We start from the raw sequence: 24,302 nt of genomic DNA on the forward strand, positions 1-24,302 counted from the left end.
TATATATATATATACACGTAGCATGTTTGGTCTACGGTAATGTTGATGAGGAGCAGATACTAGAGGTTAATGATTATCTCAGGGGGCATTTAGACTTCATTTATTAAGACATTCTTCCTCCATGTTTGCTCATGACAATATGGCTACTCTGCTGTTGTGAGGTTTTCTTATGTAAAGAAAAAAAAAACTACTGAACATGAGGAGATCCTTTCAAGCTAGCAAACATCTTGTGCACTAAATTTACAAGAAGTAGAAATTATAGCGTCCATTAGATGCTGAAAAGAATTGTTTTTCAGTTCTGTGCAGAAATGTGTTGTTTTAGCTGCTTTTTTGTGTCTTTTAGTGTGGCAAAGCCACTCTGCTACACTTTCACGTTCCCTTAACCTGCTGAGAAATGTAGACATCCCCCACAGTAAGATGCTGCCACCACCATGTTTCACAGTGAGCGCTCCGAGTGGCTGTAATGTGACAAAATGTGTAGTGTAGAGAGTCGGAAGTTCGCTACAAATGATCTAACTTTCACAAACTAAAGTGTGTGTGTTTCACCCAATATATTGCGGCAGTAAATTTGGGGTAAACAGATGTGCTCGAGGCAGCAGGAACGGAAAAGATGAAAACACGAACGCAAGCAGGAAGGATTGATGGGAAAACTGCGAAAGCTTTCACTCACAGGCTCCGGCATGACGTAGTGCCTCTCGAATTCCTGAGTTATTACTTAAAGATGTCTGCTTGTCGTTTCCTCTCTTGCTTTCCAGCGCTCAGTGCCTATCGCGCTGCCTAAACCCGATGCAGCAGCAAATGGAGACAAATGCTTGTCAGCTCATTGGAGCGGTCGTAGCGTGTGAAGAAATTCCAATTGGAGAAGGCACATTTCACTGCAAATTATGTTTTATTTAATCACGGCGTACGAGACAAACACGATTGTGATTCGGTCTGGATTTAAGACGTGGAAGCGGCCAAATATGAGAAACAAATTGGATTATTGAACGCCGCCGCCAAACACTTCCCCCCTTAGATGTCTGATGATTGAGGGTGACGGAATCCAGTCAGGCTCAGTCCGGAGACTTTGGTTCCAGGACTTGGTCAGAAACAGACTTTCTGTCTGAGCGAACACACACACACACACACACACACACATACACACACACATACACAGTTCCCACTTTCAGGGAAGCTTCTGAGTAAGGAGGAAAGTCAACGGAGAAATTTACAGAGGAAGCGAGGCGTAATCTATGAATTATATATACGCTCTGAGACTATGATTTCATTCAGGGGAAAGCCCATTCTCTAACCCCCACTTTCTCCCACTCCTGTTAGGCATTAGTCCACGGCTCTGTTCCCTCACTAGTAAAAGTTAAGTCCGTGACAACTTTCTGAAGTCGTTTTAATGTTTTTTCCCCCTCTTATCTATGTGTGTGTGTGTGTGTGTGTGTCGCCACAGGTGGAGGTGGAAAACGGAAAGGCAGGAGTAAAAAATGGAAGGAGATCCTTCGCTTTCCTCACATAAGCCAGTGTGCTGAACTGGGAAAAATCATCGGTAGGTTCTGGTGCTCTCTCCTGCTGTGAAGAGGGTGTGTTTGGCTGTTGGGGTTTCCGAATGCTCCGTGTTAAAGTTGTTTTCTTTTTTTATTTATTATTATTTTATACTTTTGCAGAGAGGGATTATGCCAGCATCTGCGACAAGCAGCCTATTGGACGGCTTCTCTTTCGTCTTTACTGTGAGACCAAACCCAACTTGCAACGATGCATCCAGCTGCTGGACGCAACGGTACGCATGGACACACATTTAAAGGGCTTTTTTTTCCCACTCCAGGTTTTCCTTCATTAATTGATTTATGTAGAAAAGGAAAAAAAAAAAAAAAGGAAAGTACAAATGTAAGCACATTGAGGTTTTCAACCTTTCAACATTGCCTAAATTTTTACTATTAATCCTTTCATGTATTTCTTATTTTTAATAAGGCTTTCTTTACTTTTGTTACCTTAGAAGTGCTTTGTGAATGGATGGAGCTAAACATGCCCTCTGCTGCCTCAATCGAAGGCTGGGTGTAGAAAAGGCTTTCAGTCTCAAACTTTGCAGTAAGAAAATGTCTCTTTACATAGAACAATCCAGCCCAGGCATTTGAGATGATCAAACATAGCGTGGGTTCTCTTAAAAAAACACATGGAAGTAACCTTTTTGCTGAGGAATGAAGGTTTTGCTAACCTACGAACTGATTCAAAGAATCTTTTAGTGTAGAAGTATTAGGGTCAGATTTGATTACGCTGAATATTTAAGATAAAGAGTTAGAGTTGCACAACAGCGGCCCAAATTCCTTAAAAAGTAAAAAAAAAAAATGTCTTTCACTTAGTGTCAATAGAAAGAGCTGATGCAAATACTAACTTCAGTTTTGTTAGCAGCTAATTGTTAGCCAGTGGCTTTAGGATTTGTCCCTGTAATTCACCCTTTCTTATCAAACGTTAGGAGCACTCACTCCACGACGTCATCATCTGGGTTGTCAACTGTTAACTCTTTGTTCCCCATTAGACCTGTAATTTGCTTTCCTGTGTGAGTGATTATCACTTCAAGTGCCAAGGCCAAATTGACATCCTCAATAAATAAACGAGGATATGATTAAAAAGTGCATGGATAAAATGTTCTTTAGGTTTTCCAGTGACTCCAGGTTTGGGGAAAATGGAATGCCAGCCTCCAATCCCAGTTTTCTGTCAAAACGTCATGTACTTTTCTGCTTTTAAAATGTCATTGAAATCATTAACTTATTGTTGACAGTGGTGGGTCAGTTTCTGATTGCATAGTTCTTTAAATCTGAGCTGTGGCAGATTCAGGACAAAAGGTGTGAAGTGTCCTAGTGAAGGTCAAGGTAGGTGCAAGGCCACAGGACTTTCACATCACCTTCTAGGGTCAAGTCTGGACTGATCAGCGCTCAAATCCTGTTTGACAACACTAGGCTGTTGGGAAAGACTGCAATTGTGAGACAAACTTAATTTTGTGGGCCCAGTGTAGACAAGACAGTCAAGAGTTTTCTGAAAGAAGGTTAAATTAAAATAAAACTGCTATACAAAATGAATGAAAATTGAAAACTAAAAAGACAAAAACAACTGAAGAATTATTTTTTTTCTTACTACAAAATAAGGGCAACAAAGACACGGGGTGAAGCTCAAAGCATTTGCCCTCATATCTGGGAATTATAATAATATCTTAGGCTAAAACAGCGGCTGAATAGTGCTTTGCAAGACAGACTTTTTCTGGTTACACCCCCAACGATTAATGATTACAGAGGGATATTATGTTGGGTTGTTGTTGCAGGAAGGAGCATTCTGTTTTATACGTCCTCACAGTAAAAGAGCTGAAGAAAGCTCCCGTGGAGCTGCGATGCTACTTCTGCTGTGTCTGAAGTCTGCCATTCAGTCTGAAACCTGATGAAATGTTTTCCTGCAGACACGTCTTGGTGGAGGGCAACGCTGCATCTCTGCACATGCAGACACAGACTGATATGCCATTGCCATTATGTACTTATCAGCGTTTTTGTTCTTAGTCTGTTTTTGTATACCAGGGATCTCATGTTTCACATAGCGATGACTTAAAGAATTTAAACTTCCTCCACTACACTCCCCCTTTCTGGAGCTTCGTCACCACCACGATGTTTCCTCCTCAGCCCGTTAGGGATCTGGCAGTCCTATTTTGAATGTTTGTTGAACTTTGGAAAGTTCAGTCAGCTGCTTCTGCTTGTAAACAACTTTCCCGTTGGCATGGTTATTCGTCCTATCAGGTTCTCCAGACATAAAACCCCACTGGATGTAGCTCAGGCTAGCACAGAGTCCGTGTAATGAAAAAGAAATCCTTCAGTGGAAAGTTAAATCAAGCAGCGGAGCAAAGATAAACAGAATGTTACAAGAATTAATGCAGTAGATACCAGCATGGAGCCACACTAGGAATTTTCTCTCGAATGCTAATGGCGGAGGGGGAGAGAGTGTTTACAAGAGTGGGTGAAATGTGTTGCAAGTCTGGAGTGAAATATCGGTGCTAAAATTGTTATATGTAACAGTATTATATTAGAACAGGATTGAATTAGTTGCTTAGGTAGGAATCTGAAAATGAACTGGACTGATATTAATCAGATCTGAATTGTCTTCGAGAAGGAGTTGGTTTCGAATATTTGCCATTCACAACTAATTGTCGGAAAGAGCCGGATCTTCTTAAAGAGACAGAGGCCCGACAATCTCAAATTTCTTTTACGTCATGTTTGACATATACAGCAGGCGAAGGCAGCATGGATAGTTGATTTTACTATAACTAAGTGTGTGGAATATGCACAACACTTCCCCTTTAAACTGCTTGTGACCATTTCTGTAAAGGACAGCAAAAGACAAATGTTATCTGAGTTGAAGAAAAAAAAAAAACAACAACAGCGTCTACATGTCAGTCAACAAACCAACTATTTCAGTGAACTATTCTGTTTGCATTGCAGGTCAACAGAACTTTGGCTACTCAAACAGGCAGATCTCCTGGTCGTTTACCTCCCCTCCCAGCCTCGCACTCCCATTTCTCACTCCTTGTCTAGACTAAATACCTCCCACATGACACATTTAAGTCTTTATCTATCAACACCCAGAATATCTATGTGGGACATGTGACAGGACAGAAAGGACATCATTGTTTCCCCGATCCCAGAACACCCCTTCTCCCTTTCCCTGCTCTGCCTTCTTGTAACTACCTACTCCAAAAAGCGACCACCTCCACGAGGGGGAAACCACTCACACACACTCATCCCAAACACATGCCGGGGCTAATTCTGCACTCGGCCCATGTGACGAACTCTGACGCTGCGCTCATCGTTGGGCATTATTTGTGGCACTCAATAAGCCGGGTCTGAGTGCGGCTACGGCCAAGCGGATCCTTGTGCATCGAGTGATTAAATAACACCACTGCGCGCTCTGAGCGGTTTTGAGGCTCGCTCGGCATGTTACGCAATCTAGTCGATGTGCAATTCAGAAAATTTTATAAACAAGTGGGCAATTAGCGGGAAAGGAAAATGAGGAGGAAAAAGCTTGAATGTGTGTGTGTGTGTGTGTGTGTGCGTGTGTGTGTGTGCGTGTGTGTGTGTGTTTTTTTTTTTTAGTGCTTAGGGAATGTACTCTGGGGGCTTCCAGAGAACCATCCTGCATCACAAGAGGGTGTGTGTGTGTATGTATGTGTGTGTGTGTGGGGGTGTGCGTGTGTGAGTGTTGGAACCCTGCTGGTTCCAAAAAGCCAAAGGGGCGTCTCCTTTCCCCTTTGGCTGACCCCCCCACCAGCAAAGGGTGGGAGTCAGACCGCTATTTTACTCTTGGTTCAAGTGCCTGTTTGTGTGTTTGTCAGATGAATGTGTGTGTATCATCAGTGAAACTTCTGTTAACAGTCACTATTCTTCTTCTGTGTTTCTTTGTGTACAATAGATATTTGTTACAGTTTTTTTTTCTCATCAGTTGCTTTGTGGTGTTTCAACTGAGCTCTTGGCTTTTGTGTGTATGCCGTGAATGCGCGCGCGTGTGTGTCTGTGTGTGTGTGTGTGCGTTTTGTAGTGGAAATCTGGTGACGCTGGTGTGACACACTGTGACACTCCAGGACCTCAAGGAATCCCACCGTGTTTACTGCCGGATTGCCAGGCAACGCCGACCCATGCTGGAAAAAGCCCAGCAAGTAGAAAGGCCAGGGCCAGTTTGCATCACGGACGCCATGTTGCGTTGCCCTGTCCCTCCGCAGAAGTTGAAAGCGCTGGCTGGGAAACGCATCAGAGCGCTTTCACGTTGCTGCCTTTGCGAAATGTCTAGCGGACAATTGCCTGTTTTTCTCAGTAAAAAGAGCAGAGGAGCAGCGTATGTTTATGTGAATGAGACTGTCAGATGCAGAGTCAGAGGTCTTTTTCACAGAAAAACAGCATTTGCTTCATCCAGGATTCTTCTGTATTTTTGATGGACAAACTTCACACTTTTCCTGACTCAAATTTTCATGCTGCTCGGACATTTGGTGCGACTTTAAAATATGAAATACAAATGTTCACAGTGAATTTATGATAATTGACAGGCTTTACATATGGCATCAACCAAAAGCCAAAACTTAAATGAAGAAATTGAGGTGGCAATTTCGGACAGACACAAATAGAGACGTACAGAAGGAAAGAAAGACATCAGGAGATGAACCTAATGACTCGTTTTTTTTTCCCGTACTTATGGACACTTGGAAAAGAACATTTCAGACTTTTCCGAACTGTGCAGGAACCTTAGATCCACTAAAGTATGTATTAAAAATCTAATTTATGGAAGTGAAAAGTTAGCTTTTTATTTGACTTGGGTAACTTCACTTGCACATCTGGTTTTTATCTTTTTGCTCTTTCACATTCACAAGTCCATTTCATCCATTCACATAGACACATTTACACAACAAGGTCACGTTTTCTCTGAGTTTCCTGCCGTGGTTCATGATTATATCCTGATTCTAATTAGCTCATTGTTCTCACCGGTGCTGCTACCTACATAAACTCCGGCTCTGCATTCAGTCATTTTAATGTTGTCTGTGATCAACCCCTGACTCAGGCTGAGAAGGGTCGTGGTTGATATCCTGATTGTGTATCTGGCCTGTTTCTTCTCTTCTGACTGCCTCACCTTTCTGACTGCATTGAGTGTTTTTCTGCCAGATGTCTATCACAGCCTCACAGATTTTGAATTTGTCCTAACTCTTTCTGTTGCCAACCTGGACTACTTACGGTTACAGTGATTATTCACTTTCCCATGGAGAAAACTGGGCTTTGTGTTCTCCACGGCTTCATCCCTTTTTGATTTTCAGTGCATAGACTTCTCTGCTCTGTCGTGTGGGTGGAACAATCCCGATAAACTTACCCTTTTCCTTTCTCACACCGTCAAAGCTTGAGGTATTCCAGACAATCAAGATCCGATTCTCTGAAGATTTGATTTCCGTTTTGGGTTCATATTATACATCCCAATATTTTAGTTGGAAGCGATATCTGACGTAGTGCTCATTTAGCATGCGATACCCTCAAACACACAACTTCCAAATAGCCACATAATTAATTTACAATCATGAGACCAAATGAAGCATAAAGGATTTAAATTACCCATTTGACCTGGTGGTTTTTAAAGAGTATTTGATTCATATGAGAAACAAGTTTAATGATTTTTGAAGTAAAGAAGTGAATGCACTTGTTTGAAATCATGGAGGATTTTTTCTTTCTTGTTCATTCATTACAAAAATGACACATTTAGGCCCAAATACAAGCAGATTGGTTATATTAACAAATTGCACCACGTGCTTTTTGCAATCATTAACAAGTGTTTTTGCTAAATTCTGGCTGAATATCTGACCACTCCTGATGATGGCTAGAAGGTTTAGTTCATTCAAAGTGATTTGTCTGATATGGAGAAAAAACCCCTTATTCAAATTACATACACCGAAGCCTGACTGAAATTCGCAGATGTCCACATCAGTCAGTGTTAATACCTTCTAGAGAGAGTTTCATAGTAAGACAAGTGGAAGAGTAAGTGAGCTGTTTAGTCTCAATGACGATGAAAATTTGAAGGACTGCTAAGCATGGTAGTGGTAGCATAAGGCTGAGGGTTTGTTTTGCTGCTAGTACTACTGAATATGCACAGAATCCCACAAAGTTGATTGAAAATAAAAGAGCAGGACTACCTCCAAATTCTTCACATCCAAGTTTCTAAAATCTTGGACAAAAAACTGGATGTTCTAATATGATATTGAACCCAAAACCTCTTTTTTAAAAATATGTGGAGGATGATTAAAAGCACAATCTCTTCCCAGGAAGCCAGCCAATTTAAATGTGTTTCTGCCGTTTCGTATAATAAGAGTTGTTAAATATCAGAAGAAAACTGTGCCAGGACCTCGTCTGCATGTTTCTTCAGGACGTTTATACAAAATGTTAGTTGGGAGTGTATGTCTAATTTTGAGTATAAGCATTAGGAAAGATTAACAATAAAATTAAACTTATTTTTCTTTTTGAATCCTTTGAAATAATATAATGTCAGATCACTTCAACCTTAAAAACAGAACTGTGCAGGCAAGTTATTAAAAAAGAAATTAATAACATGCCAACGATCGTATCTGCAATGTTCTTATGCAAACTCTTTAAACTTATCTAAAACTACTTTGGCGGTTTTTAATGTTTTTTTGTTTTGTTTTTTTTACTGTTTCCACGACACCGTGCAATAGGCCTCTTTCTATGAGAGTTCTTCAGAAACTCAACAGACGTGCTGTTTTTTACTTTCTGGTAAAAACCTAAGTCATTAACAGGCCTGGTCATGATTCTACCTGTGATAGTCATGCTACATGAAATGTGGCCTCACAGAAAATGTCAGCACAGAATAATTTTGATAAGAAAGTGCAGCACAAGTCGTGACCATGACATTGCTCACGCTTCTGTTTTGCATATGTGTGTGTGTTTTTTTTAGGAAGACTATGAGGTTACACCTGATGAGAAAAGAAAAAGCAGGGGGGAGCAAATCATCAAGACCTTCCTTTCAAAACAAGTAAGTTTCCCTACCGCGTGTTTTCATACCTGTCCATCCTTTGAGGTTGACACTTTACTGCAAAAGGGAAACTTATTACCTTCGACAGAGGTTGACATGGTTGTCATGAGGGGGAACAAAAAAAGAATCGGAGGCAAAAATGACAGAAATAACGTGATGGTTTAAAAATGAAACGCACTCGTTAAATCTAGCATAAATTAAACCAAACACACACGATTGCAGGCCATCGTGACCAGATTTCTCCTTATCTTGAAGTGTTGCATACATTAGGAGGTGATGGATTTGTGTGGATCTGTGCATACTTGTGACTGTGTGTGTTTACATGTGTTGATGCAGTCACCTCAGCGAGTAGACATAGCCGAGGTTTTTGCAGAGCAATGCAGAGAGAACCTGGAGCTCAGTCCATGTAAGGAGATCTTCAGCGACTGCCGCAAGTGAGATGCCATTTACTCACTCACCTGTTTGTCACATGACCAGATTTTTAACCACTCTCTCTCTCACTCATTTCTCATGCTGAAATTTAGTCCATGTGGTATGATCAGAGAGGTTTGACTGAGCTTTTTTTTCTTTTCTGCCAGGGCGGTCCATGAGTACCTGAGTGGAGCTCCGTATTCAGACTATCAGAACAGCATGTACTTTGACCGCTTTCTTCAGTGGAAGATGCTGGAGAGGTTTGTTGGGTTTTGTTTCGACGCCTTGTGGAAAACAAAACTAAACCGCTAGATAAAATCAAATAAAATCAACGTTAGTCTTAAAGGTCATGCAGCAAACCAGCTGGAAATGTTTTGCAACAGAAGATTTATTAGCTAAATCAGTTTAGGCGAGGTGAATTGTTAATATCTGAGATTTTATTGTTGCATGTGTCGATGCTTCGAGATAGAAAGTAGGTTGTAAAGCTGTTGCATTATTTACTTTAAGTGACATTTTATCTACGGCTTGTAATTCTGCAAAACATTTGCTATCTTTAGGATTAGAAGTATGATACGAAATGCCAAAACCTATACCGTATAAATCAGATTTGTTGAAACCAGCGGGGGAAAATGCCTTATAATAAATTAATCAAGCCTTAAACTCATTCTTTCATTTTTGCATGTTTAATTTAATCAGTGTGAGAATAAGTATTGTAGTAAGTACGGTGAACATTTGTGATGCTGTGGGCTATCTTGTCCTTCAGTCATATAAAGTATCGCCATCAGAGGTATCAGTACTTGTTGCACATATGACTTTGTTAAAATCATATTTCTGAACTCTAACAATACTCCTGCATTTTGAAAGATGAAAGGAGCCCACAAGATCACAACTCCTCCACCATGCTTGGTACTACAATGTATTCCTTTACTGAGTTAATATGCAGAAATTAAATGTTTAAGATGTCTAAATGTTTCAGTGAGATTATGCTAATGCAGTAAAAGATGGATGTCTTAAAAGCTTTCATGCATCTGAGCAGCCAATAATTTGAAGGGCGCTGCATATTTGTAAAGGAATCCTTTAAATTAAAGCACGGAAGAAAAACTATGCAGTAAGGGCCAGATGTGCATCAATACAGAAAGCAAGATAAAAATCTGTGGTTGCTTCTTATCATTTCTGTTTTTGTTAGCAAGGTTACTTCAGTTACTGCAGATTTGCATGAAAGAAACAAAGTGAGTGGTTTCTTTTAAAGGTGTTTAATAAACGTCGATTTGGAACCGAAATGTATATCCCGGCTGATTTCAGTCAACGTCTCTGTCTCTGTCTCTGCCTCTGCCAAGACTTTATGTGGAAGCGTAAACCTTTATAAACATTCTCTGAATGGAACATCCGTCCTACATTTGTCAGATAATAAATCGGTTTTGGTTACTATTTGCATTCATTTCAGGGCAGGATCTATGCCCCTGCTGTGAAAATATTCTATGCAAAACGCATATTGAGGTCATTCAAAGTAGGCAGCAGGCTCTCAGGGCGGCATTGATTGCATCTGTCTGGACAGTGAAATTACACCCAAGAAGCCCCACCCTCTGTACAGGAAGCAGAGTCAGGATGGCATTGAGCTCCGCAGATGATATCTCTGACTTGATCGATACCACATAACCACCTATTAATGGATTCTGTTGTATCTGTGTACCGTCAGGCAACCGATCACTAAAGACACATTCAGACAGTACCGGGTGCTGGGAAAGGGCGGATTTGGGGAGGTAAGAGAAGCGGCTGGGCGCTACATCTAAAACAGACATTCGGGATTTTCCTGTGACACACTGGACAATATTCTTGCCGTCCTCTGCAGGTGTGCGCATGCCAGGTCAGAGCAACAGGGAAGATGTACGCCTGCAAGAAACTGGAGAAGAAGAGGATCAAGAAGAGGAAAGGAGAGTCCATGGCTCTGAACGAGAAGCAGATATTGGAGAAAGTCAACAGTCGGTTTGTTGTGAGTAAAAGTCACTTGCTTGAACGTGCAGCTGCGGGATTTCGTCCCCGTGTGTGTCAGAACGCGGTTTCCCCGCGTCACGTTGCACGTCTCTGTCTTTCCTCAGGTGAGCCTGGCGTACGCGTACGAGACCAAAGACGCACTGTGTCTGGTGCTGACCATCATGAACGGCGGCGACCTGAAGTTTCACATCTACAACATGGGCACGCCGGGCTTCGACAAAGACAGGGTCCAGTTTTACGCTGCTCAGATCTGCTGCGGACTCGAGCATTTGCACAGGGAATCTATTGTCTACAGGTAGCAATCTCATGTGCACGAATCTGGCAACGCTATTCCTCCACTCTGTATGTGAAAGATTGATGACTGGTGATTCTTTGCTGCTTTTAGAGATTTGAAACCAGAAAACATCTTATTAGATGATAATGGTAAGTTTTCTAATCAGATTTCAAGTTATAGCAAATAATGCCATTTTTACAATGTTTACATTCATACTAATCATGGGCATGAATGAAGTTATTTTCAAAAACACAAACTGGATGCTCAAGTTTGCATTTTTATTGTGGGTTTCCTCTGATCTACACAGTTCCAAATTACACATACAGGTGAAAATATACACACACAGCCCCAGACAAACCACACACACAATTTAGTCGCTAAAAAGCTTCTGGCTTAATTCTGAACGTATGTTAGACCTGTTCCTGGCAGAACATGGCTAGTTTATTTAAACTAGTTGCTCTCCTGACACAAACCTCCTGAAAATCCAGTTGTGTCCCGGATTCGTCCAGCTGGTTTATATTTAAGTTAAAGAATCCTGAGCTAGTCCTTTGCTTTTATTATCTGTCAACTTTGTGCGACACACCACTACCACAGGCACTGAAACAGCCCCTCAGAATGAAGCTGCCACCACCGTGCCTGATAGTTTTTAGTGTTCCTATGTCTGAAAGTGTACGTGATTGTTAATGCGCTTGTTGTCGTTGTGGCTAAAAAGCAGTCTTTGTCCCGTCTGACCTTTAAAATGTTTCTCCAGTAGATATTTAGTTTGAAAGCATGACTAAAATGACCAGCTCTCATTCGCTCAGTATTTGTGTAATCTCAGCCTCAGTGATCCCTGGATATGCATACCTCGCCTGCTATGTGTTACGTGTGCAGATTGGAGAAAATCTTCTTTGAATTCAATTGTGTACATTAATTCATTGTTTTTGAAAATATTTTCATTTTCAGTGAAATCATTCCAGGTTGAGAAAATAATTGCTAAAATCCACCAATTAATCAGACATTCATGCCAACGATTAGCGTATGAAGCTTTTCTCCGACGCTGGAGGACAGTACTTTGTTTATTTAACTAATACCTCAGAATTGTAGTAAAATGTAGGGTTTTTAAAAGCTAATTAATTTATGGGCTCTTTGTCCACATAAGTTGATAATGTACCTGCTGCTTTGTTGCAGGACACATTCGGATCTCTGACCTGGGGCTGGCCATCAAAGTGCCTGAAGGAGAACTCATCAGAGGCAGGGTGGGGACAGTAGGCTACATGGGTAAGAAATAACTCGCTAACGACACACTGACAAAACAAGCTGTTGGGGGAAAAAATAAAATATGTGCAACATTTTATTTCTGAGAAGAAACCTTGGAAGTTTACCAGCTAAAAAAGTTTCATTCCAGGTATTTTCTATGCATTGCTGGAATTTACTCAACTAATCGAGCTAAAATCTAATTATTAGTAGTATTATTAAGATCACTTGGTTAATTTGGCCTGTCTTTCCATGTTATTAAAAAAATAAAATTGGTTTGTGGCTAAAATATTACTTGTAGCATTTTTTCCTAACGAACACAGCTAGGGGGCGCTGTTTACTGCCGAAAACGTCCTTGGGCATGCTAGCAAACTTTAACCTCAACACGTTAACAAGTTCGGCCATCGACATGCAAGCAAGTTGCTAAACTACTCTTAAAACATCTGACATTCTCGCTCTAGCATAGACATTTCTCAACCACAGTAACAATTCTTAACTTTTCCTCAATTTATGAATTTAGTCATAATACAACCCACATAAACAAATTAGCCTTACTGCTCCGTGGTGGACACCAGAACAGGCAAATGAGATAAGCTAACATCTGACACACAGCGTAAAACCTGGGATATTGTTGTCATTATATTAACAAACTCTTCTTACTGCTATTTTCCCCTCCTCTTTGCAGCTCCAGAGGTGATCAACAATGAAAAATATGCCATGAGCCCCGACTGGTGGGGACTGGGCTGCCTCGTTTATGAGATGACCGCGGGACGATCGCCCTTTCGTGCTCGGAAAGAGCGAGTGAAGCGGGAAGAAGTGGAGAGAAGGGTGCAGGAGGAAGAGGAGGAGTACAACGACAAGTTTACAGAGGACGCGAAGGCGATCTGCAGAATGGTGAGGCTGTCTGCAGACATATCATACAGCTATGTGTAGAGGCAGAGAAATAGATAAATATCCTGAATGACTCATCTCTGTGCTTCTGCCTGGCCAGCTGCTCACCAAAGACCCCAAGCAGAGGCTTGGGTGTAACGCGGATGGAGCAGCGGGCGGCAAGGCCCACTCGTTCTTCAAAAACATCAACTTCAAGAGGATGGAGGCTGGAATTGTAGATCCTCCCTTCGTGCCTGATGTGAGTGCTTGGTTGTTATGGTGTGCTCAGATATATCAGTGATAAATGTTCTGCTAATTTTCCTCTCGACCCCGTCGCTCTCCCCCCGGTCATTCCCTTGTCCCAGCCTCGGGCCGTGTACTGTAAGGACGTTTTGGACATAGAGCAGTTCTCCACTGTCAAGGGAGTAAATTTGGACCAAACCGACAACGACTTCTACTCCAAATTTGCTACGGGTTGTGTTCCCATCCCATGGCAGAACGAGGTGAGCCAGGCATCCCTAGATGCTCCGTTCACTTTCAAATCAGCAAACGTTTGACGTTCCCCGTGTTTTCGTGTCCTCTGTTTCCTCCTCTAGATGATAGAAACGGAGTGTTTCAGAGACCTGAACGTGTTTGGGCCTCAAGGGACGAGACCTCCCGATCTGGACTGGAATCAGCCGCCGGAGCCACCCAGACGTAGCCTGCTGGACAGGATCTTCAGGAGGCATGTAAGCGGATGTGAGCGCACATACGGCGGAGGATCCGGACGGGCTCGCTTAAACTAACCCATCTCTCTCCTTGCTTCGCCACAGCACCCAGACGTGTCCATCTCCAACAGCCGTGTGCAGTCTTCCAGTGTAAATTCTGTGGACTCCATGTCCAACTCTGCCCCCTAGTGGCACAGCTGACAGTGTGGGACCTACTTTTAACCCACAAACGTACAGATGGGAAGGAGCTCGGAAGGGCTTCCCTGTTGCTGATTGGTCCGCAGCTCAAAGGCCTGAGCAGCAGCTGGAGACAGCCTGTTTGAAAGCCTAAATGGTCGGGAAGGGAGGGGAGGGGTCAGGGTGGGGGGATTGACCGGGCCCTGAGATCCTGGGCAATAGTAGTAGGACACTTGATGTTGTGGAGATGTTTGGAAATATTCAGACAAACCTTACTTTCCCTCAGGATTGTTGGACTGTAGAACAGAGCCACTGTTGTTGTTCTTGAACCAGAAAAAGGATTGAAAAACAAACAAACTGATAATCAGGGGATTCACTGTATAATAAAGACCACCACAGGGAATAAAGGTTGGGTAGGGGTGGGTGGGGGTAAGGGTAAGTGAATTTTGTTTTTCAAAGAAAAAAAAGGGTCTTTTTTTTGGGTTTCATTTCAGTCTTGTACTTTCTAGCTTGTATCTTGTACCAATATCTCTCTCATCTCTCTGCTTCCCCCTGACGTGTCGCCATCTGCACAACTCTTAACTTATTCTTTCTCCGTTCTTCACCTTCCAGACCTCAGATCACTCCTAAACATTCAGAACACGCCACCTCAGCAACCTCAAACACACAATGTACATTGCCTTCGCGTACACTCAGGCCAAAGATTGCGGTTCTAGTTTTGTGATACTGTTGTCATGTTGAATTGTTGGTTTTTTGAAGGTTTTTAGCTGTTGTGTAGAACTACAGGAGGATCAGAATGTGTGATCCCATTTATAGACTTTTCTTTAAATATGAGCCTGCAGACATATCATACAGCTTCAAGCACACACACATACACACACACGCATACAGTACAGCGCCTTCCAGAACTATCCATACCTCCTGAATAAGTCATCGTTAATTATAACCACAAGCTTCAATGGGTTTCTTTGGGAGTTTATGATTGACTGACACAATGTAGCCCATGGCATGTCGTTTTAAACTTTATTTAAACTAAAAATCTAAAAAGTGTGGCATGCATTTCCATTAATTCCTCCAGTAAATACTTTATCGAACCACCTTTTGCTGCATTTGGTGTTCGCCTCTTACGGCTTTTTCACATATTTTTGCCAATTCTACTTTGCGAAATACCTTGAACCTTTTCAGATATCTGAAGACTCTCAACTGGATTCAGACTTTATCTTTGGCATTCCACTGCAGCTGTGGTTCTGTTCAGGGTCCTGGTTCCGCTGGAAGACGAACCTGTCGGTGTATGTAGAAGGCTTTGTCTTCTTAAACTTGCATCTGTGCTTCTCCCTTTCCACTTTTCATTCAACTCAAATTCAGTTCTACTCAAAAATATGTTATTTATCCCAAAGGGAAATGAAATGTCGTCACAATTCGTACCGTCCTGTTATCTTCAGAGTCGTCGTGGATGTGGACACGGCGCTGCTGCTCCAGCATGCTGCAACTTTGAGCGGTGCAAGTCTAGAATAGCAAATTGATGGGTTGTTGAACATTTTTCTGTAAGAGGCTCTTCTAAGTTTATGTTATTTGAGAACTCAAAACTGCTTAAATATCTTGACAATCTGCCCCCAATCTCTGACCTTTTTGGTTTTCGTTATGCTGTTTCTTTAGTAATGTTCTCTAACAAACCACAGAGGGCTTCACAGAACAGCTAGGATTAAATTTGAAAAAGATAGTCTTTTTTTATTATTAGTTATTTCAAGGTATGAGAGTAAAAGGTGGTCAATACAAATGCATGCCAAACTTTTCACATTTGTAGTTATAAAAAAAAAAAAACGTATCATTTTCTTCCACTTCTAAAGTACATGTGCTGTTTTGTGTCCTGTCACACAGTATCCCAAACGAAAGCTTGTGATTGAAACGCGACAGAAGGGAGTAGCTTTGCGAGGCGCCGTACTACGAACACACTCAGACTTGTGAGAATCGTGTTGTGTTTTCATTGCATGGACAAGCGTAAGTGTGGACAGCTGTATCCCTTTTCGCTTCTGCATACCTCATTCCTCCGACTCTGCCATCTTATACACGCGGACGTTTCCCTCGGTTTACGGCGTCACTTTATATTTGGCATTATGTGGAGTTTGACAACTAATTAATATGCTGTACAGAAACAGATTTCTCTCTTTTTTTTCTTCCTTTTTTTTTTGGTAGTTATCTGCACAGTCCCCATGGAGTGGAGAGGAACACATGCACTCAGCATGACTTACAAGTTGCACAATTTAAAATACCATTGAGCTGTTTTTGTTACCAAATGAAAATGTCTTTCCTCTGATCATTAAGGCACATCCTTGTATTGATACCGTCACAAGCCGCTTGTTTTTTTTTTCTACACCCGAGACTTAAAAGTGTTCTTCTCGCTCTCCTTATGCCTTTTCCATGTAAACGATATTGCTGCGTAGCCATTGCTGTCTCATGTACAGATTATTTTTTTATATATTATTTTTTATTTTTTTGTCCGTTTACACTAAGCCCTCAGCGCTCTTCAAAAATGCCTCACAAATCTAAAGGGTCTTCCTCTTGTTTTGTGTCCCAACTGTAACCCGAAGACAGGATATCGAGAGCTACCTGAAAGGTTTACCTTATCTGAATCTCCTTTAATCAGCCCAGCTCCTTGGCATCAGAGCTGAGGAGGAGGAGGAAGAGGAGGAAGACACCAGAGAATCCCCACACAAAGAAGTGGCCTTCTCGCAGCAGCACAGCCAATTAAAGGGAAGGAGAGCACTGGCTCTTCTGCTTCGTTTTTAAGAATGTGGTGTATTTCCCTGTTTTAAGCTGGCGAAAGCTGTTCCATGCAGTAATTTTAATCGTCCTTACCGATCTCACACAAGCCTGTTTGTTTTGTTTTTTTTTCTTTTCCTCTTGAGGTGAAAAAGAAAAGGAAAAAAAAGTATCTGACTCAGACGGAAGTGCCTCCTTGTTAGCATGATTTCCAGACAATGCCCACACAGACATCAGCACTTTGTTTATTATCTGACTGTCATGCTCTGTTTGCTTCGCGGGGGAAACACAAATACACATAGACTTACACAGTTTGTTGGAAGGGAAGGGAAAGGAAGGAGGAGTCGCAGACGGAGCGGAGTCTATGAGGGAATTTTCCTTCTTAATGTGATGTACAGCAAAGTGCTGAGTGCATGTGAAAGCCAAACCCACTGTGTCAATCAAGTCCTAATAAACTGTATCATAGTTTGAATACTCATCTGTTCGTCTGCCTCTTTCTTTCCCCCGACTGCTCTGTGGACTTGACCGTGACGCCACATTCACACACGTCGCCGGCGTGTTATAAGCCATCGACCCAATTCCCCTTTTTTATGGCTTTTGCACTCGAGCGGAGATGAAGTGGCGGCCATGGGGGTGGCCATTCATTACTCTGTCAGACTAAACACACCAAAATTAAAACATTTGTGTTGAAGAATTGAAGTATTTTGTTTTAAGTTGTTCAAATGAAGAAAACGAAGATGGCATCCGTTTCTTTGATCCCTTCAGTTTCAAAATATGAACAAATATTAAATAATTATAGAAATATGTGTATATATAAAAATACAATATTCTTAATTAGAAATTTATTTTTGTTTCAGAGACAAAAACCAGCAGACTGAACATTTCCTAATAAAGAACTGAATACCTTTCAGTTCATTCAGTTCCTTTTAGCTGTTGTCTTAAACTTTTGATCAGCTGATGAATGACTAGATTGAGTTTACATGTCACTTTTAGTAAATCGCTCTGTTTCTTTTGTCTCCTGTTCCTCTTTCTTTCTTTTTTTTTCCAGCATTTTAAAGTTTTTGCTGTCGTTACTATCCAGCTGTGTGGAATTGGATCACCTTGTCTTTCCACTTTGATCAGCAGTGTGGATTAAAAACTCAAAATGCAATTTTTGTGTTAACGTGGCTCACCTGCTTCTCTTTTAAGCTGAATGGTATAGTTTCAAAACCACCTTGTCAAGACTTGCTGTGAAAAATATGAGGTTGAAGTTTATGACAACAAATGTGTCACCATAGCTGAAATTTTAGGTCATGATTTTCCCTCCCCCTGACAAACCTACTGATTTACTGATTTACAATACGCTCCACATTCCAATGAAATAAGAAACGTCTCAAGCAAATCATAATGTAAAGCATATTAAAAATCTGTTTTGAGGAAACCAAAAGCTTCAGAAAGCAATTAAGAAAAACCGTCTTGTTCTTAGACTGTTTATCGTTAGCTTTCAACTTTGGATTAACTTTTAGACAAAAGTGATGTGATGCAAACCGGAGCCTTGTTAAAAGAAAATCACGTACTTGCCAAAAAAAGGGAACTCATTGGATCAGGCTTATGACCTGGTTTCTAGTTCTCTTTGTCTCGTGTTTCTTTACTGTACAAGATACATGGGAGTTTTTCCACTGCGTGATGAATCAAAACAAAGGTAAAATAAAACGAGCAACAAAACGAGCAACACGTCACACGCCTGCTTGCTCTCATGTTGAACGAGTTAACCCGACCGCAAGGACGTGGGGTCACAGTTTAAGGTGACTTCAGTTTCTATTTTCTTCCTGCCAGAGACTTATTAAACGCCTCTTTTCTCTCTCTCTCTCTGCGCTTGCTCTGACTCTGATCCCATAAGCGGTTTCCCTCTTCACAAGTTTCCAGCTCTGATCTGATCTGAGCTGTTGCCTCTGACAGCTTTCTTGACGAGGAGCCTGTTGAGACAATATTACCCTTAGATAACTTGTGTTTGGATTGGATGGAGTAAGCAAGGTTCCTAAAACACGCACACAACTTTATGTAATTTATCCTTACCAAATCTAATCATCTATGCTTTTGGGTGAAATTCCAGAAACGGTAATCTGGCTGATGATGCTAGAGCATAAGAGGAAACAAAATGTTAATGTTAAGACTTTTAGGAGAAGATAATAGATGTAATGTTGGAAAAAAGAGACTCATACAAAGCACATACAACAATAAATGAACCAAAGGTTATTTTGTTCGAAACAATTTTTTATTGGATTTTTCTTTTAACTATTGACGTAAGATAACAGTGATGCTATAAAAAGATGAACCCTTCCTTGGTTTTGGTTTATTAAAGTTTTCATAGGAATAAAATAGGAATAAAAAAAAATTCTGCGCTTTAAGAAAAAAAGTCCATTGAATTTATCTATTTAAAAAGAGAATCCATGAAGCCAGATGGAGTACTCGAGTTGCTGACGTGACGTTTCCTCCTATGACATTGAATTTTTGCCAGTCTTATTCTGAGACATCCATCATTCTTATGGGAGAAAGGAGCCAAACTAAGAGAAACATTGTTGCCCTTGAGTTGCGGAGTGATTATGCGGTCATGGTCCGTGAGGCTGGACAGCTGAGTCACTCAGGGTCTGCCCCACTGACCTCTCTCTTCTGGATGCCATCCCATGCGGGAGGCCGTCTGCGCCTTGGCATGTTTGTTTACATGTGAATCCGTGGGCCCGGGCACTGGACGTTATCTCACACAGAGTTTGTGAGAAATGCTTGTCGTGTCCGTTGGAGTGTCCTTGATGACACGGCCGTTGGATCGGTTAGTCGGTTCTCCTGTTTATCTATCTGGTGATAGCAAGATGGCCTTCGGGGAGGGAGGGAAGCTCCTATATATACCAGAGCTCTCAAACATCCCACAGATAGAAGTCGGAAAGCCTCTGCAGCTGTCTCTTCTACTCTGCTGAACCTTTGCATCCAGGACGTAGGCTAACCTCTTGCTTGTGTTCCCAGTTATTTTTAACACTTTATTTTTCAGTTTAACGTGCCAGAAACTCCTACAAAGCAAAATGCTGCCCGCAACTTTCAAACTGTGTGCTGGCATCTCCTATCGGCACATGAGGAACATGACAGGTGAGTGAACGAATCCCACTGGGTTGACAATCAGCTGCCTTGACCTACTTCTCTACCGCCTGTCTGACTTCCTGCTTGAATCCACACTTTTTCCAGCTGAGGTCTGCATGAACAAACGAAAGAACGCAGAGCAGAGCCAAATGTGGTTCTTACGTTTTTCTCGCAGTTTCACCTGTAAATGTGATGTTCTCCTGCTTTCCAGGTCTTAGAAGAAATGCCCTGACAGCAATCCATTATGAGCTGAACAGGCTGGCAGGTCCAGGCCCCAGCAACTGGATCAGTCAAGTCCGCAGACGGAGCTCTCTCCTCAGTGAGTTGGGGGTTTTGTTGCCCGTTTTATTTTACCTTTGTTTTTTTGTCCAGGTAAATCTTAGTGATAAATGGTGTGTCATTTTCAAGAGAGACCTGTTTTAAGAGAATATTGATACATATTGGCAGGAATGCAGTATCAAATTTTGGATCCTTTGTTTTTTAGCCATATTGCTCAGCCCAAATTCTCACTTGATTCATTTCTCTCCCACATATTTTCCCCATGATATTAGATAAAGATTTTTAACTTATCTCTGGATAAAATGCCCAATTGTCACCCTACAGCAATGTTTAATGCACCTTTTACTTGTATTTGCTGAAAATGTAGATTTTTAGATTGTCAAGATCATTGTTGGGAATGTGAAAAACATCACGCTGAGCACCTAGATGCATTAAAGTCTCTGAGATTTCTAGTTGTTGCACTGAATTTACAAAGCTACAACACATGTCATCCCAGACCCGTGGAGTTGGAGTTAACACATGCTTTCTGCTTAAGGCTCTCGCATTCAGGAGGAGGAAGTGTACAACGAGGAAGAAATGTCCTACGTGAAGCAAGGAGAGGATGCACTGCAGAAAGCCATCAGCATCCTCAGCGAACAGGATGGCTGGACGGTGGAAACTGTAGCTGTGAGTACAATGCAGAAGCCAAGCTTTCACTGAAGTTTAAATTAACTTTGGGTGTAATGGATACAACTCTCGGACAGAAGCGATCCATCTTATTTGGCGAGGGAGATGACTGCTGGATCTCTTCCCGCATTTCTGCAGGCAAACGGAGACAAGGTTCTGAGCAAGGTCTTGCCAGACATTGGGAAGGTGTTCAAACTGGAAGTGGTGATGGAGCAACATCCCGACAACCTGTACGAAGAGCTGGTGGGAAAAATGGAGCAAATGGGAGACTGGAACCCCAACGTCAAACAAGTCAAAGTAAGACGGAAATATTTTACTGGGGATGACTCTGGAAACGGTGCACAGGTCTTAAACTCACGGTCATTGGTGACGTTTTAAACCGGGATGTCCCAGATTCTTCAAAAGATCGGACAGGACACCATGGTGACCCACGAAGTGTCGGCAGAGACGCCAGGCAACGTGGTGGGACCGAGGGACTTTGTGAGCGTCCGCTGTGCCAAACGTCGAGGCTCCACCTGCTTCCTAGCTGGAATGTCCACTCAGCATCCGAAAATGCCGGAGCAGAAAGGTGTAATCAGGTAAACGAATGAGGCGGATCATCTGCCTGGTATACTGACACACAAGATTATCGTTCAGATTTGTTCAAATCAGGCATAATTTGTCACACCTTGCAGAGCCGAGAATGGGCCTACCTGTATAGTGATGAAGCCTTTTGCTGAAGACCCAAATAAGACTAAGTTCACCTGGCTGCTGAGCCTAGATCTAAAGGTACATCAGAATACTGCAATCACAAACCTAAACTAAAAACTGTGTCCAAAAGCCATGGGAGTCTGTCTAATCCCAGATTTGTCTTTATTCTCTGCAGGGCTGGATCCCAAAGACAATCATAAACAAAGTGCTCTCGCAGACGCAGGTGGACTTTGCCAGCCACCTCAGAAACAGGATGGCGAATAACGTTTCCATGGAGACGGCTCACGCCTGCTGACACGAGACGCCTCTTGAGCCAACAGAGAGAGAGAAACTTCTGCTCATCAAAAAAAATCTCATCTAAATCTGCTTAGAGTCACTGAAAAAGTAGACACTCCAGTGAGTTTTAGCGAGATCCTGGGAAGGTTGTGCTTTTCTGAAATCTTGAGAAAAATCTCAGCACTTTTCATTAAAAACAGAATGAGTTAAACACACATAATCACAACGCTGTCGTTGATAAGCCTATAAAATTTAAAATATATATATTTTATTCTATATATGTGCACTGTGTGCACTTCTACCTGATATGGGTGATTGTCAAGCAAAGAAGAGAGTTTTGATATTCACCCTTTAAAATTGTATCAAATTTTAATTATGTCCTTTTAAAAACACAGTTAAGAAATACTCAGATTTCCCAATCAAAAGCAGTTATGCTCAGATGTAAACATTTTGCACTTAACATTTAATGGAGTTTAAATTACAAAAAAATAAAAAATAAAAATGTAAACACCAAAGGAGAGTGCATAATATGTGAAATACAGCCTGTTTTTTTTCAGCTGCTATACCTTTCAGTGTAACCCAGTCCTTAATGTATGATCATGCATTATTTGTTAACAGAAGTCAAGACTCTGGGTACTCATAGCATTTTCCCCTATGTAATACATATATTTCTTAACTGACCCAAGCATCAGCCCTTGCTGACGAGTCTCTTTCAGTATCAACCAAACTAATTTCCTTGCCCCTGTTTGTGAAAATGCACTTTTATGTCTGCATGTTATTTATTGATTTTTGCATAGTTGCAGCGACTGCAGGGTGTCACTGATATTTGTGCTTTCAGAGAAGAAGTTTTAATAATTGTGTTGGATTAGAACTGGAATAAAGTCTTGTTGAACATGTATCTGGTCATATGTTTAATTTACACACGCATATAAATATTAGTTTTGCAAGCATACTTGTTTGCACTATGCACTAGACTAAAAGGAGCTGATCACAAAGTTTTCCAGTTGGTGTGTGTAAAAAAAAAAAATAAATGTAGGGGAACATGCACACATCTTTGACTTTAAAATATATAAAGAAAGCTTTTGATTTTTGTTGTTAACATGACAAAATGCAACACAAACTCCTAAGAGGTTTTTGTAGAACATAATATGCAAAATTAGTTGGTCCTCCGGTTATTCACAAGTAAAAAACAAACTTGAATGCTAGCCTTAGAACTCAGATTGGAGAGTTCACTTTGTTTCTTCTGCTATTAGACAGGAAAGGAAGTGGAACGATTTAATGACTTTCCTTAAAATTCTGTAAAAAAGTTGATCGTCAGAAACACTGTCCTCCTTTCTGATGGCCTTTCACCGCTGGTTTTGCCAGAATGAGCAGGTGTTTGGCCTTTCAGATGTGTTAGGAGCCCAGCAGCTCCAGCAGTTCAATCTGAGCCAGCAGCACATTCCCCATGATCAAGTAACTAGAGTTTTCATTCCAAACAGGAAATCTGTCCCTCATTACTGCCCGTTATGTAACACGTTGCCAAATTTGTGTAGCTTTGTTCATTCCAAAATGTTTTGCAACGGATCATTTTCTTGGACGCAGCGCAGACAAACGGGGCCAGAATGAGTCACGGTGTAGGACTCTCACTTCCCGTCTCACAGAAGTTCTCTATGATCCCGCTTTATATCTGTGTGATTATGTTGTATCACTAAAGCTCTAAAACGTTCTTCGAACCTGGAACTGAGATTTCAGGATCAAGGGCTTCTTTTTTTCTCCCTTTTTCCACAAACCTTATCAAACGATTGGGTTCCTGACAAATATGGGGATTGATATTCACTCCCAAATGTTTAGCGGGACATACATGTCGGCGTTTAAGCGCCGAGTCCTCCTTTATTTAATACTTTTCTTGAAAGAATGTTCCACAGGCAAATGCCCTAAAAATGAAAGCAAAAGCAGATGTGATCAGACTGGAGAAGATTCACAGAACGTGCTCCATTACTGGTGCAATTAGGTGGAGATGTGGGACAAACCTGACCCTGGACCAGAGAAGGGAAATAATTTCTTTGCAAAGAAGTCGTGCAATGAGAGACAGACAAAACAAGCTTCCTCAAGTTACTCTGGCTTCCTCCCACAGTCAAAAACATGAATGTAAGGTTAATATGTCTTTCCGAATCACCCCAAACCTCCTTTGCCCAATTACTATTGGAGATACACATTTAGACAATGGATGATATAATAATAACATCTTTTGAGCAAAATGGATGGAGCTTCCTTGTAACAGAACTGAAATTAGAAAAAAATACTAACCAGAACTGTAAAAAGTAAGGAAAAAGTAT

General features: G+C 41.4%; 2 protein-coding genes across 2 annotated transcripts in view; both read left to right on the forward strand.

Moving 5' to 3' along the window:
• The window catches only part of grk5l (G protein-coupled receptor kinase 5 like), a 23,078-nt gene extending 5,635 nt beyond the window's left edge, over positions 1–17,443 (forward strand). The window contains exons 3-17 of the mRNA XM_017306540.1: positions 1,380–1,537; positions 1,656–1,768; positions 8,461–8,538; positions 8,875–8,972; positions 9,117–9,209; positions 10,646–10,709; positions 10,799–10,939; positions 11,046–11,236; positions 11,327–11,364; positions 12,386–12,475; positions 13,137–13,345; positions 13,443–13,580; positions 13,687–13,824; positions 13,918–14,049; positions 14,134–17,443. Of these exons, the coding sequence (XP_017162029.1) occupies positions 1,380–1,537; positions 1,656–1,768; positions 8,461–8,538; positions 8,875–8,972; positions 9,117–9,209; positions 10,646–10,709; positions 10,799–10,939; positions 11,046–11,236; positions 11,327–11,364; positions 12,386–12,475; positions 13,137–13,345; positions 13,443–13,580; positions 13,687–13,824; positions 13,918–14,049; positions 14,134–14,217 (1,765 nt within the window). The 3' untranslated portion in view covers positions 14,218–17,443. The remainder of the gene's footprint in view (positions 1–1,379; positions 1,538–1,655; positions 1,769–8,460; positions 8,539–8,874; positions 8,973–9,116; positions 9,210–10,645; positions 10,710–10,798; positions 10,940–11,045; positions 11,237–11,326; positions 11,365–12,385; positions 12,476–13,136; positions 13,346–13,442; positions 13,581–13,686; positions 13,825–13,917; positions 14,050–14,133) is intronic.
• A 2,426-nt stretch (positions 17,444–19,869) lies between these two features.
• Positions 19,870–22,880, forward strand: star (steroidogenic acute regulatory protein). Its single transcript, XM_008419148.2, has 7 exons — positions 19,870–20,082; positions 20,285–20,392; positions 20,888–21,018; positions 21,157–21,315; positions 21,412–21,596; positions 21,693–21,786; positions 21,884–22,880. Exons 1-7 carry the CDS (start codon positions 20,019–20,021, stop codon positions 22,001–22,003), a joined length of 861 nt encoding a protein of 286 aa, XP_008417370.1. The 5' UTR covers positions 19,870–20,018; the 3' UTR covers positions 22,004–22,880.
• The last annotated feature ends 1,422 nt before the right edge of the window (positions 22,881–24,302 follow it).

The sequence above is a fragment of the Poecilia reticulata genome, linkage group LG9, assembly GCF_000633615.1.
Source record: "Poecilia reticulata strain Guanapo linkage group LG9, Guppy_female_1.0+MT, whole genome shotgun sequence".
NCBI classification, from domain to species: Eukaryota; Metazoa; Chordata; class Actinopteri; order Cyprinodontiformes; family Poeciliidae; genus Poecilia; species Poecilia reticulata.